The following is a 15956-nucleotide window of genomic DNA, read 5'->3' as shown; positions in this document are numbered from 1 at the left end:
TGTCAATGGCCAATTATGGCCATTGACAGGCTAATTAAGATTGTTAAAGACCCTGCCCATCCAACCTTAAGGCTGGCGGGCAGGCCAGGAGCCCCAGCGGGCTCCTGATTATACATGAAACTTCATCCACTGGCGGGATGAGGTTTCATGTCCGTTTTTAAAAAGTTTCATAAAGTTTATGTGTTTCTTATTAACATGTCCCATCCCTTGTGACATTGTCACATGAGGGGGACATGTTAATAATTTTAATATTTTTCTATTTTTGGAGTGTTTTTACCTGTCAGTAATCTCCCTGAGACAGCACTTGGTCTCAGAGCGCACTTTGACAGATGGGGAATCCCTCCCCCCGCACAGGAAGCGCATAGCTCTTATTGTCGGGCAGGCTGCTGGGCGGGCCTTAATTGGCCCGCCCATTCAAAATGGTGGCAGGCCCCGTTTCGGTGGCGGAGTTCGGCTGTCCACCCGCCGCCGAGCCAGTGGGGCCCACCAAGGGCAAAATTCAATATGTACCACAGAGTATGACAACATGAGATCTCACATATTCTACCAACAAAAAAGGGTATGCAACGTGGGTGATTATCAGTCCAGGCAACTGGACAAATCCCAATCAGGAAAACCAAAACCATGCAGAATTCCTGCACCCAAGCTTTGTGTGTGGGATGCACCAAAGCAGTATAGTATATTGGATGTACTGAAATCCCACTTGGTGGAGCACCAGTTGCACACATGGGTGTATTGATGTACTACTTGCTGTCTAGAGCAAAAGGCACAGGTGTGTACCATTTGAGAACAAAGCAATGATTTATTAAGGCGCATAATGGCTAATTAAAGTTCTCTTGATTTTGGAGTTTGAATTGGAAGATTATAAATGTCACTATTTATGAAGGAAGGGATGAGGTAACTACAGACCTGTCAGTTTAACATCAGTTGTGGAGAAATTACTTGAATCTATTCTCTTATACAGATTAACTGTACACTTGGACATGTATGAGTTGATTAAAAGAGTCAACATAGACATATAAAGGATAGGTCATATCTGATTCATCTAGCTGAATTTTTTGGCTGTATAGTTGATTATGAAGAAGAAAGCTGTAGACTCCAGGAAGATATCAATGGACTTGTTACCTGGAAGGAACAGTGGCAAACAGAGTTCAATCTATAAAAGTGTGAGATAATACATTTGGGGAAAGCTAATAAGGCAAGGGAATACACAATAAATGGTGGGATACTGAGAGATGTAGAGGAACAGAGGGATTACAGATCCCTGAAGGTGGTTGAACAGGTAGGTAAGATGGTCAAAAAGGCTTACAGGATACTTGCCTTTATTTGCCAAGGCAGAGAATACAAGAGTTGAGAGGTTATGCTGGCTAGGCCATAGCTGGAGTAGTGTGTGCAGTTCTGATCACTGCACTAAAGGAAAGATGTGATTGTACTAGAGAGAGTGCAGGTAAAATTAATGGGGATGTTGCCTGGACTGAAAAATTTTAATTATGAAGAAAGATTGGATAGGCTGGAGTTGTTCCCTTTGGAACACAGGAGGCTGAATGGAGACCTAACTGAAGCGTGCAAAATTACAAGGGGTCTAGATAAGGTGGATAGGGACAGGGCACATAACAGGGGGCACAGATTTAGGGGATTTGAGGGGAAATTTTTCCCTCCAGAGAGTAGTGAGGATCTGAAACTCACTGCTTGAAAGAGTGGTAGGGGCAGAAACCCTCATAACATTTAATAAGTACTTGGAAATGCACTTGAAGTGTTGTAACCTACACAACTACAGACCAAGAACTGGATATTAGGCTGGATGGCTACCTGACGATGGCGACTTGATGGCTGACAAGGATACGATAGGCGAATGCCTTCCTTCTATGCTGTAAACTTCTCTGATGTTAACAAGATAGACTGTTTACATTATCTCTTCGCTCACGGATTGGCAGGATTTGACAAATCAAGTTCTCCAAGGACTTTTACTGAGAAATTAACTTTTTAAATATACTAATTTTAAATAATATACAGAGTTGTTTGCAGAAGACAGTTAGTTAGGAGGCACAGTATGTTGCATAGATCTGAGCAGAAAGTTACAAAGGGGCATAAACTAAGTGAGTGGACAAAACAATGGAAGATGGAACACATGAGATTCTGATTCAGTGAGAATGCTACTACTAAGTCAAGACTGACACCTTTAGAGTAGTTAGACTTTGCTAGCTATTCTTATAGTAAAAAATAGTTTGCAACTTTGTTGGCAGCACATCCATCCATCTGTGTAAGATTATGGACATACCACAAATCAAATCCATTGGGGATTGGGTAGCTCCGCAATGTGCACTTTTGCTGATGGCTCAAGAGACCAATCTGCAAGAGACAGGTTTCGCAGGTGTCATTGTGCGTTGTTGCTTTTGATGTTGGCACCTGTTGCCAAACTCCTGTAGCCACTGATCGTCATGGTGGCACATGCCAGTCCACAGGTAATGTCACCATTTCCCTCTGTCATCGGCTAGTGTCTCCCAGGTGCGAGAATCGATGTTTAAGGCCTTAATGGTAGGCCAAGTGTATCCAGAAGCACAGTGTGGTTTCCATGCTGGCAGATCCACAGTGGACATAATCTTGTCCGTACACCAGCTACAAGAGTAGTTTAAGGAACAGGATATAGCTCTCCTATTTGTAACTTAAGTACAAATGTAATCAATTTTTTAACCTTTTAATGAGTTATGACTGCAAGTCAAGTAGCCTCCTCCATCTCCAGAATGTCACTAACACATAGATAAAAGTGCCAAAATTATTTCTGTCCTGGGCTTCTTACATTAATGTTTATTTCCTGAAGACTCCAGGAGAATGATAGAGTATGCAAACCCACTTTAAAGCCTATATAAGGCCCAAAGTTCTCCAATCTTGCTTCCATATCTCAGTCTTTTAATATTCATTGTAGTTTAAACTGTGATCTGTTTTAACAAATTCTATTCCTTTGTGTAAATAATGTTCTAAGTTAATCTATTGTCCAATATTTTTTAATGTAGACAGTTTCTATAACCAAGAACCAGCCTGAAACTTTTGCTCTTAACACCTTTTACCATATTTTTCATCTCACCTTTGAAAGCCTTCTTAAAATTCATCTTTTCAACCAAGCTTCCTTTTACCTTTCCCAAATCTCCCCAATGGTCTTGGTGGCTATCCCTTTCGACATTTTCCTCTATATTTTTACTTTTAAACCTTATTGTTCTACATTAAAGATGCTATACAAATGTAGGCCATTATTAACATTAGAACTTCATGTGAGAAACAGTCTCAAGTGGCAGACCTTTCCTCCCTGGGGTGGTGACCTAACTTGCTGAACAGCTGCTGCACATCTCCATTCATCCCTAAGGCGGATTCAGCGCTTCCGGTAAACCAACTCCCCCTGTTGGTCTCCGGTGGTCACTGCGCCTCTCACTCTGTTTGCGATAACGCTCCCCCTAGCGATGAGTGCCGGTGCTGCCGGCAGCTAGCTCGGGTGCCAGGGCTCAGCAGTGCTCATGCTCGGTTCCAAGTTGTTCTCAAACCAGTTCCTATGTTGCCGCATTCCTCTCCGTTAAGATCTCAGCACCATGTCCTTCCTGAGTAACTCGCCTTCTTACGGCTCGCAAAGTGGCTTCGAGTACGAACTCCCAGCCGACAACCTCTTTCTGTTCGAGGTCGCCTGGGAAGTAGCGAATAAAGGTAAGGAAGGCTCCAGCTCCGGCGGTGGCTGCAGGAGGTTCCGGGCGGCCGGCAGCACAGGCTCTGGCCGGGGCGGACAAGCTAACAAACCACCCCCTGCTGGGAAACAGCGTAACGAGTTGTAACCCTGTAGAAACTCCTGTGCCTTGATGCATTGTAGCAACACGTACTGCGTATGCCTTAAAAATGCGTTCATATATTTATTCAAAACGCTTTATTTTTCTAACATTTAAAATGTCATTTTGCAGTAATACCAAGAATTTATGTGCAATACAGATTTTTAAAAAACGCCTTCAGTTCTGTACCACATATTTCCCCATAGACGAGAATATAAAGGTCAAGGACAAGAAAAGGTCATTCTGCCCATCCAAACTCATCCTTCATTTAAGGCTGAAGGAATCCCAGGCAATGCTCAGGTTTCCTGTTCGTTTGGCTCTTGACGTCAGACCAGCTGTGAGCAATCTCTAGTATTACTATGTACAACACTATATTTTTTCTGTTTTGTTGACATTAGCAGGTTATTTCTGTAGCTTTACAGAAATACAGTTGTTCTCCTCACTTAAAGTAGTGTTCACCTTTAGGTAGCTGACACTGTTCTGGAAGTGAGTACCTCAATATAGGGGGTTCCCCACACAAGAAAGTTTAGGATGTTCAAGCCTCCCACATGGTATCTCACTACATCTTGAATAGCTTTCTTTTTACAATCATTATTCAGCCTGGAAGATTATTCTGAGTACAGAACTTCTAATATTGATTTTAAATTTTCCTTTTGCTAATTTAAGTTTATGTCTTCTGGCCTTGCTTTCCTGGCATATTTTGAAGTAATAGTCTAGATTTACCTTGTCCATATACCACTTATTATTTTATGTACTTTGATCAATTTACTCCTAAACTCCCTTTAAATACAACTAACATTAAATATGCCATGTACTCATTGTAAATGTACAAAGACTGTATTGATTCTTGTTTTGTAAAATGTCTCCATTTTCAACCAATTTAGTCTCAACACTTCCAGAAAGGCTGTGTGAATGGTCTGCTCCCAACCACTGCTAATGCATCCTGGATCCCTGTTTGGAAGTGCCCCAGCTTCTGGTTGGCACTTAGCCACTGTGTCACAGTTTGGGAACCAAACAGAAGAGAGCTCTGAATGTCAGCATTTACATGCCAGTCAGGCTGCTTCTATATATGACTCTGGAATCATTTTCAAAATATAGGTAGATGAAAACACTTTCACATAAATGACTGAAGCAGGTGATGATTACAAATTAACCCTTTCTTACTGTTTAAAAAAAACTCCCTAACTTTTCTTGCAACTTTCTCTGCTGTACATCAGAGGCTGCTGGTCTATGCTGGAGTATGGTTCCATGATGCCAACCATCTTCCAGCATCTTGTCCAAGTGACTGACTGTTCTTTATGTGTGACTCAAAATAGTGAGTGTTGGCAACCTGATTAATTAAACCAGCTGCTGTGCAGGTGCACAGACTAGGAATCCAACCTGTGACTTTGAATTTGTGTATTAATTCCACATTGAGCAGTGCTTTTACCATTTAAACTTGCAATAAAATCATTTCATCACACAGGAAGAATAATCGCTTAGCCAAAGACACAGAGGGCTTACAGGTGGACAGATGGCCAGAACAATGAGAGTTATTCCTGTGTACTTTTTATATTGGAATTCTCAAGGGCTGCAATGGTATATGTGGTTCTTGTGTCATTGGAAAGGGAAGGTAAAGGGGGTGGTGGAGGAGCAGACCTCTGGATAAACCATTGATGATTTATCCAACCGTAATAGAAGACACATGATGCATACTCAATCATTCATGAGAATAAATCAGTACCTTCAGGCGAAGAGGTCAAAGAAATAAAGGAGAAATGTGAACAGTAAAATGACTGAGCCTGGCCATGTACCTCTTATACCATTATCTGTTCCATCAAGGGTTTTAATGTATTATGTCAGATAGTAGTTCACTTGGGGGTTTCTTTCAGTTAGATCAAGGAGAACAAGACCAATAGCTCAGGACTGCTCCTGAAAGGAAGCAAAAATGACTGCAGGCTGCACTTGGGGTGAGGGTTGCAACAGTATTGGTTATAGATGAACTTTTCCTTACCGAAAGAAAATCTTTCGATTTGCTTTGTTTTCTCTGTTTCGCACTAGATACTACTGACTCATCCTAGATCACCAATGTTAAACAGGGTTAAATATAGAAACGGAGATAAATTAGCGGTACTGAATGAGTGACAAGTTTGGGGTTTAAAAATCTATAGATTGTGCTGGAAAGGGAAGACTGAGGGAGGTAATAAGTTTTGCAGTTTTCAGATCCTGGAGTAAGTGATAGTACGATGATATTTAATTGTAAGATTGAGAGCAGGAACACTGAACTTGTTATTTAGAGCTGTTTCATAGCAATTCCATAAATTCAGCAGGGAAGTGTCAGACTTCATGATCAGCATTTCTGATTAGTCATAAGACACATGCATCTAATTTAGCAACAGATGATATCGCAAGACTAACTACTTTAATTACTAAGTTTGTAACAGGAGCAGTGCATTTGCTACAAGGATCAGTTCCTAGATATAGGTCAGCTACATGAAGCTGCAGCACTTCATGTGCATAATTCTAAAAATCCTTTACATTCATTAAAGGTTGATAAGGTTAATCTGGAAAGGGTGCAGTCTTGTGGAGTGTGCAACAGGCAGCTGATGCACTTTTGCTCAAGGTTGAATTCCTACACACCCCCCCCCCCCCCATATTACTGAGAATATGTCCTGTGTCACTATTGGCACACTTCCGTTGAATAGATTTGTGACAAGTGCAGTCACTAAATATTCTATTTGAAAGTTATTAGTTTCCAAAAATCAGTGTTCCTAGCAACTGTTGTAGCAATAAAAATAAATTCAGTTATCTCTTAATAAATATGGAAACAATATTAGTATGTTCAGAGTTATTTTCACAATTGCTGCAAATATACTCTAGTATTGCACAAGCTGCAATCAGGCTTACACTTCAATGTTAACTGTTAAGTTGCTTTGGTTTTCCATTATTTTAAGATCTATTTGTCTATGAATGCACAAAGCATCAAAATTCTACAATTTTTATAGAACATCCTGAACCTTAGACTTCACAAAGCACCAACAATTCAAATATTTGCACAATATACCTGTGATTTCACCCTGTCTTGTCTTCTCTCACCTCTGTTGCAGAGAGGATTTAAATAATTTTATATTACTGTAAAGTTGTACAATAGATCTTTCCCTGAAGAGGGTTTTATTTTTAAATTGAAACATGTATTATTTTACAGAAGATTTCGCTTGGTCCGTTGATTTGGGGAAATAACTATATTGAACCACAGTTCTCAAAATGTCGTCATCATTTAATCTGAAACCCCACAATCCGTCAAAGAAAGGACAAATTTGTAAATTTGTAGTTACATAGCACCATCACTCTCTCAGGACATCCCAAAGTGCCTAATAGCCAATGAATTGCTTTGAAGTGTATTCACTGTTGTAATGTGCTACTTCAGAAACTAAAGTTTCCTTGGTCTTGAATGTAGTAACGTCCTCAGTTTTCTGCAACCACTTTGCTTGCTATTAGTCTCTTCCCTTGCTGCTGTCCACTATAATAAACACCAACCTCCTGGCCCGCTTGTAAACTTCACTCTCACAACTCAACATCCAAAGAAAATGGCACCTCCCACTCTCTGAATTGAGAAGCGCACATGACTGCTATACTCATCCTAGCACAAAGCCAAACTACATTGAATCATTTTGAAAGGTTAGTACTGCTTCAGATCAACAGAAAAGCTGCATTGCTGCTTCTAGAGCATAGTTCTAAATGTAAAACTTCTAATACAATTGAACATAACATTTTGTTGTGAATTAATTTTAAGTTAACGAACATGCAAACATATGAATTAGAAGCAGAAGTAGGCCATTTGGCTCCTCAAGCTATTTGATATGATCATGGTTGATCTGATTGTGGCCTCAGTGACATTTTCCTGTCTATTCCCTATACCCTTTGACTCCCTTGTCAATCAAGAATCGATCTCAGTCAGCCTTAAAAATATCCAATGATCCTGACTTCACTGCTCTCTGGGGAAGAGAATTCCACAGGTTATAGACCCACAGAGAGAGAAAGAAAATCTCCTCATCTCAACCTTAAATGGGAAACCCCTTACTTTTAATCTGTGTCTCCAGTTCTGATCTCTCTCACAAAGGGAAACACCCTCTCAGCATCCACCCTGTCAAGCCCCCTCAGGATCTTCTGTTTCAATAAGGTCATCTCTCATTCTTCTAAACTCCAATGGACACAGGCTTGGCATGTCCAACCTTTCCTCATAAGATAACTCCTTCATCCCAGGAATCAGTCAAGTGAAACTTCTCTGAACTGCCTCTGATGCTATTATATCTTTTCTCAAGTAAGCAGACCAAAACTGTACACAGTACTCCAGATGTGGTTTACTCATCCTATCTTAATTGTTTCCGACAACTGACAAATGCACACTCTACAGGACTTCTCAAATAACCCTGACCTCTGATCCTTGAAAGAGTCCATATAGAGCCTTTCACCAACTTGGGGCATTCCAAAGTGTTTCACAGCCGATTAATTAACTATTGAGAAGGGTTATGAAAAGACCAACAGTATTGCTTGATTATTTTTGCCTGAAAGCAGCAGGTGATGGTGGGGAAGTCTTAAGATAATTCCATGATAGAGTAATCCTATATGAATTCTAGACAGTGTGTGTAATCATGTTGTGTGTTCTTGTAATTTTATTATCTTGCCATAAAATGTCCCAAAAAGACTCTGCCCCCTGTAACCATGGCAACTGCAATGTGAGACTGCTGCTGTCAAATTTAACTGATTATAAGCTGTAATCAACAAGCAAAAATGTATTTCCTGCTGTTAATTACAGTAATTAGTGGTTGTTGAAACAGTTGTGGTTAATTATAGTTTGTCCAACCAATCCCAAAAATAAGAGTGTCATCAATGTGATGCATTGCGTACTCCTCATTATAAGACAACATATCCTCTGATACAACATGAGTAGCACCATGGGAGATCTGCTAGGTTTGAAAAAAAAATTCTCCATTTAAAAAAAAACAGAGAATAGAAAACATTTTCAGAGGAAGTTGCAAATGATTTTTTTTAAAATCAGCTCTTGAAGTAAATACCTGAATGAGTAATTTGTACATTTTTGTAGTATTGGGGTTAAGATTGGTCTTTAATTCACAGGATTTCATGAGGGAATTTGAGATTTTGTCATATTTTGTTTTTCAGTTTTCCCCCCTCCCCTTTCCCTTTACTGAAAGTTTGATTCTTCCTGGCCAATGGCTCCATTGATGTGGTTGCCTTACAACACCTCACTTCACTGGTTATACTTCATGTGTCTAAGTAGTGAGTGTTGGTTGACATTAGCCCAAGGGGACATCAAAGCTATACCCATTCCTTCCTACCCAACATCATCCTACATGGGCTACTTTAGGAGATGTAGCTAGATACTGAGCAAGAGCGGGAAACCTGACTCATTTACCTCCCTTCCTATCTTGCAATGATACCAATTCTAGGCATCAGTTGGACTGAGATCAATGCAGAGTGGGGATAGGAATCAGCACTACCTGGTCTGTGAAATAAAGATTGATTTGCTTACCTTAAGTGCTATCTTTATTGAAATGACTCAATTTTTTAAAAGCTTGCTGATCTTTTTTCAAAGCCAGAGCACAGTCAATTGTATGGAAATAATCTATAACACTCTATATGATGCAATTATCTGCTTTAAGTGCTTCAGAAAATGTTACACTGGCCCTTACAATATGAATAATTTCAACAACAACTTTCATATATGCAGTGTCTTTATTATTGGCAGATTTTCAAGGCATTTCACAGGAAGGTAATCAGACAAAAATTGACATGGATCCAAAGGCTCAAAGATATTAGCAGGGATGGTTAAAAGTTTGGTCAAAAAAATGTAGCTTTTAAGGAGGATCTTAAAGGAGGAGAGAGAGGTGGAGAGACAGTGAACTTTATGGAAGGAATTTCAGCACTGACATCTACCCGACAATGTGGAAGATTGCCCCAGTATGTCCTGTCCACGGAAAGTGGGACAAATGCAATTCGTAAATTACTGCCCCTGCAGTGTGCTCTTGATTAACAGCAAAGTATTAGAAGGTGTTGTCTATCGTGCTATCAAGTGGCACTTAGTCAGCAGTAATCTGCTCACTGATCTGATGCTCGGTCTGGGTTCTGCCAGGTTCACTCGGCTCCTGACTTCATTACAACCTTGGTCCAAACATGGACAAAAGAGCTGAACTCGAGAGGCGAGGTGAGAGTGACTGCCTTTGACATAAAGGCAGCATTTGGCCGAGTGTGGCATCAAAGGGCTGTAGCAAAATTGAAATCAGTGAGAATTGGAGCAAAACTCTCCACTGGTGAGAGTCACACCTAGTGCAAAGAAAGATGGTTGTGGTTGTTGGAGGCCAATCATCTCACTCCTGTGACATCGCTGCAGGAGTTCCTCAAGGTAGTGTCTAGGCCCAACCATCTTAAGTTGCTTCATTAATGACCTTCCCTCCATCATAAGGTCAGAATTGAGGATGTTCGCTGATAATTGCACAATCTTCAGCACCATTCATGACTCTTCAGATACTGAAGCAGTCCATGCCTAAATGCAGCAAGACCTGGACAATATCCATGCTTGGACTGACAAGTGGCAAGTAACATTTATATCACACATGCCAGGCTATGGCATGTGTATCACACATGCCAGCTCCAACAAGAGAGAATCTAACTGTCTCCCTTTGACACTCAATGGCATTACTATTGCTGAATCACCCACTATCTACATCCTGGGGGCTGCCATTGACCTGACACTAAACTGGACTAGCCATATAAATACTGTGACTACAACAGCAGGTCAGAGGCTAAGAATTCTGCAGTGATTACCACACTGGCTGACTCCCCATAGTTTGTCCACCATCTACAAGGCACAAGTCGGGAGTGTGATGGAATACTCTCCGTTTGCCTGGATGAGTGTAATTCCTACAACATTCAAGAAGCTTGATACCATCCGTGATAAAGTACCCCACTTGATTGGCATCCCATCCACCGCCTTCGACATCTACTCCTTCCACCACCGACGAATAGTGGCAACGGTGTGTGTCATCTACAAGATGCACTGCAGAAACTCACCCCGGTTCCTCCGACAGCACCTTCCCAAACCGGGACCTTTACCATCTAGAAGGACAAGGGCAGTAGATGCATGGGAGCACCACCAACTGCAAGCTTCCCTCCAAGCCACTCACCATCCTGACTAGGAATGAAATCGCTGTTCCTCCACTGTCGCTGCATCAAAATCCTGGGACTCCCTCCTCAACAGCACTGTGGGTGAACCTGCACCAGATGGGCTGCAGCGGTTCAGGAAGAGGTTCACCAATACCATCCCAAAGGCAATTAAACATGGGAAACAAATGTGGGCCTTGTCAATGACACCAACATCCTGTGAAAGAATAATAAAAAAATTTAGGGCCTGGACAATGGGATGAATGGAGTAAGGAATGTTTTAAGGGGCCGGAGTTGGAGGAGCGCAAAGCTCAAACTGAATTGATTTTCAAATCGAGCCCAGGCGAATGCATTGAAAGTTGCTTCCAGAGGCTGGATTTAAAGGCTCTACATATGGAACATAGGTAGTTTCAATTTAGTTCTTAATGGATATACATCCACAGAACAAAATGGCTATTATTTCACATGACCTTGACCATCTCATTTGGAGAGGCCACTCGGTGACATTGTTGCAGGAGTGGGATAAATATCTGGTTAGGAATGGAAGTGAAGGTAAGAAGGGTAGGTATACACATAGTCAAGTGACGCTTGGATATGGGAAGGGAAAGAATTGAGTGTTGCAGTGTTGTGTTAGATAGTGTTGAATAGAGTAGATTGACAGTTTGGAGTTTTGTTGATTATCCCATGGGGTTTTGACCATATGTCAGTATTGTAAAGATACCTAAATATAACATGATTGTGAATCCTTTATCTTGTTGAATAGTGAGAATCTTGTGCCTCTATAATGGAAGAATTTCCCACAGGTGATTAGATGGTTGGGCCAGAATCTGTGAGAGGGTAGGTGGTACATGGCCTTTGGAAAGAGTGGTAAAATAACCTTTTTTCATTTAATACTTTCTTTTTTCTTTTAATGTATTTGGGTCTGTGTCAGTTTTTGTCGGATTACCTTCCTGTGAAATGCTTTGGAAATCTCCCTGTAATAAAGGCACTGCATAAATACAGATGTCATTGAAATTGTTCATATGGGCCTTGATGCATATATCCCTTTGTTCAATTTCCTGCTGATTTTTCTCTGTTCTAGTGGGTGGTATCTACACCGTCATCCAAACCAAAACTAAGTTGACAGTAGATCAACATGGAGAGAATTATATTCTGATTGGTCCATACTTTGAGAACAGTGTCAAGACACAAGTGGAGCTGATCGAACCACCAAACCCGGCTGTTAAACGCACTATTGATTGCATGAACTCCAGAGGTTGCAAGGTATTGTAAGCCCTTTTAATTTTGCTCAGTTGGGAACACCTCAATGCCTGACTGGTTAAATTGTGGAGAGTTAAACAGCATAGGGCATGACTTTATGTGGATACTATAACCAGCATAAGATCTGACTTTATGTCAATATGGACATATGAATTAGGAGCAGCAGTAGGCCACTCGGCCCTTTGAACCTGCTCCACCATTCAATAAGATCATAGCTGGTCTGATTTTAACCTCAACTCCACATCCCCAATAACCTTTTACCTCCTTGCTGCTCAAGAATCTACCTACCCCTGCCTTAAAAATATTTAAAGACTCTGCTTCCACCACCTTTTCAGGAAGAGAGTTCCAAAGACTCAAGACCATCTGAGAGAAAAAAATTTCCTCACCCCTGTGTTAAATGGGTGACCCCTTATTTTTAAATAGTGACCCTCCACCCAGTTCTAGATTCTCCCACAAGATGAAACATCCTTTCCACATCCACCCTGTCAAGACCCCTCAGGATCTTATATATTTCAATCAAGCCGCCCCTTACTCTTCTAAACTCCAGCGGATACAAGTCTAGCCTGTCCAACCTTTCCTCATAAGACAACCCATCCATTCCAGTTATTAGTCTAATAAACCTTCTCTGAACTGCTTCCAATGCATTTACATCCTTCCTTAAATAAGGAGGCCAATACTGTACACTCCAGATGTGGTCTCTCCAATGCCCTGTATAACTGAAGCATAACCTACCTACTTTTGTATTCAATTCCCCTCACAATAAACAACACTGTAAAGAAGAGTTATAAGTACCTAAATATGACAAGTCTATGGAATTATTTATGTTGTTGAATTTTGAGAATTTTTTATTCATCCTTTTATTTCTACCATAGTTAAATATATTTAAAAATATACTGGTGAATTTTCCATGGTGTTGAGCTTTGGATGTTTTGGCATGTGAGCCTGCTAAATCTATATAATAATCATTATGTCATTTGTTGTATGAGAAACCTTGTCACAAGGAAGTCTCAGAGCAGGACTGGGGATGAGAGAGCCACTGTTCTAGAAAAGGAATGGAGAGATTGGGAGTGAGTGGGTTAAGGCTGTAGGACATGTTCTTGGAAATTATAGTGCTCAGTGTCGGGATGAAATACAAATTCTGGGACACAGGCTGCAAAATATGTGGGCATAAAGTGGAATAGTTGTGATAGCACCTAGGAATTGTGCTACTTAGATTTCCAACCAAACAATACACATTTAGCTGGCTCATTGTTCTGAGAAAGGTGCACCCAGGTGTTTAGCAGCCTAGTAACATCCACTGTGTTGCTTATGGGAAAGTGAAATGGTTGGCTGAAGCTTTTGGAGACTATATTATGCTTAAGATTGTGATTTTGATTTTAGGAGCTTATTGGGGATGCTCATGTTGGCTGTATTTTTCAGAATTTTGGAGCCAACATTATTGACTTAATCACAAACCTAGGCCTGAGACCTCCCACTCTCCCCCTTAACACAACAACCATTTTAAATCCCACTGAACATGTTAAATTCGGTTTAGAATTTTTCTTTTTTGTAGAATGTAATTTGGGGAGAAAATTGAAATTAAGGAAGAAAGTTTTTGTGTAGTATGATTGGTGAATAATGAAGATGGAAAATAATTACAGTGGATGAGATCCAGAGACATTAAAAGCTAAACCAATGTTAAAAAAAGAACATTAACCAATGGCTCGATATTCACTTAAGATAGAAGAAGTGTCATTTTAAGGGATTTAAAGACTGGGTGGCAGAATGTGCTCTTGGTCACCTGTTTGAATCCAGCTCTGAAACAAGGAAAATCTTTCCTGGCTGTTCACTGTAATGTTCTAATGCGAAATTAATTTGGGCCAATCTCATACTTGATCCTTGTGATCATGTACTCCCCATAAAAGACTGACACTGAATTAACTTAGAGACCACAAGATGGTTAACTTGGGAAAAGGGAATTTTCAGTGGAGCAAAAGTGGTTTGGTTTGAGGTAATTGTTTTGGAATAGAGCTGAATTATGGGAGCCAGAAGTATCATTGGTGATACAAGAAGAACTTGAATTTATGGGAATACTGTAACATAGAAAAATGTCCCACGTTATTGAAAACAAATGGGTTCAGAGCCAAAGGAGATAGTAGGAAGGGTGACCAAAAGCTTGGTCAAAGAGATTGATTTTAAGAAGTCTGTTAAACAGTTGTTGGGTAGTACAGAACTTTTTGGGCTCCATGAGAAAGGTGCCTTCGATGAAATGGCACCCAAACTCCTACCCCTCGTATAATTCCAATATGTGGATGATACGTTTGCTATATTTAAATCCGCAGCTGCGTGTAACAATTTCCTTATGTGTCTTAATAGGCTCCATCCTGTGCTCAAATTCACCTATGAAATGGAGCAGTCAAATGAACTCCCCTTCCCTGATGTACTAGTTGAGAAATCTGCCAGGGGATTCTATACTACGGTCTACCACAACCCTACCTTCATTGGTCAATATACATTTTGGGATTCTTACAGCTCCACACGCTGTAAGATTGGTCTCAGGGAAATCTTGTAAATAAGGCCTGAGCCATTTGCTCACCATGCATACTTGATGCTGAAATAGGGCACATCAAATGTGTCTTGCAGGATAATGGCTACCCTAATCAGATTATTTTGTGCTGTATATCACGAAACGCCATGAACGGACCTAAGGCCGTCACTCTTGGCCCTGAAAAGTGCCTAGTCTACCTCAGATTACCCTGGAGAGCAAGTTATCTCAACAATTTGAGCGACAGGTGAAGCTAGCTGTTTCATGCTGCTACTATGCAGTAACAACAAGAGTGGTATTCGTCACTAACAGGATGCTACCATCAAGCCAAAAAGACGTTCTGCCTATCACACAAATGAGTAATGTGGTATATGAATTTCAGTGCTAGTGTGATGCTAGGTATGTAGGTCGTACATCCCAAAGACTGGCGATTGTATCAAACGGCATGTCCCAGCTGCTGTTTACAACAGGCAGGGACATGCTGTTTGACCAAACCAGCCCATGCTTGCAAAACTCAAAACACCATGTTCAACATTAATTATGATTCTGCAATTGGACAGCATTTGCTAAATAACCCTTGATGTGCTAAGAATTATGCTGACAACCAATTTAAGACTGTCAGTTGGGCTTGCACTGGAAGCTACATATATTAATACACAGGGCCCTGTTCTTTGCAGACAGAAAGAACATGCACATACATTGAGCCTGGTTCAATTAAACAAAATAAGTGACAGCCATTTGCTGACTCATTCCTCAGGACAATGCCTTGACCAATCAGGGTCAAGCTGCCTGTTATAAATTTCAAACAATGCTTGGCAGTTAATTGTCAGTCAGCATCAGTGGTACATTCTCCATGGCAACAACGCCAATTGCCAACCCATCAGCACACTTTTCACGTACAGTATAAGTTGTTTTCCCCCTTATATTGGTATTCTTGCAAGTGTCCTGATGAATGCAAGACAAAAAACTTAGACGTGTCTCTTTTTTCAGCAAGACTCGAGTCTGTTAAAGGAGGTTGAGATGTTGGAAAGACAGGGAGGTGTAGAGAGAGAATGGAACCAAGGTGGCTGAAGGCATGGTCGTCAACATTAGGCATGGTGGGGTGTTGGGGAGAGAGGCACATGGGGATGCACATGAGACCAAAGCCTGAAGAAATGGGTGTTTAGGGGTGGGTAGTGGGACAGGGCAGCAGATTAGAGGACTGGAAG

At 40.9% G+C, this 15956-nt stretch overlaps 1 protein-coding gene across 1 annotated transcript in view; it reads left to right on the top strand.

Moving 5' to 3' along the window:
- The first annotated feature begins 2900 nt into the window (after positions 1-2900).
- LOC144684817 (glycogen [starch] synthase, muscle-like) overlaps positions 2901-15956 on the top strand; it is a 126799-nt gene continuing 113743 nt past the window's right edge. The window contains exons 1-2 of the mRNA XM_078549085.1: positions 2901-3690; positions 12046-12227. Of these exons, the coding sequence (XP_078405211.1) occupies positions 3579-3690; positions 12046-12227 (294 nt within the window). The 5' untranslated portion in view covers positions 2901-3578. The remainder of the gene's footprint in view (positions 3691-12045; positions 12228-15956) is intronic.

This window comes from Cetorhinus maximus, chromosome 9, assembly GCF_964194155.1.
Source record: "Cetorhinus maximus chromosome 9, sCetMax3.hap1.1, whole genome shotgun sequence".
NCBI classification, from domain to species: Eukaryota; Metazoa; Chordata; class Chondrichthyes; order Lamniformes; family Cetorhinidae; genus Cetorhinus; species Cetorhinus maximus.
This window is presented reverse-complemented; position numbering and strand designations above follow the sequence as displayed.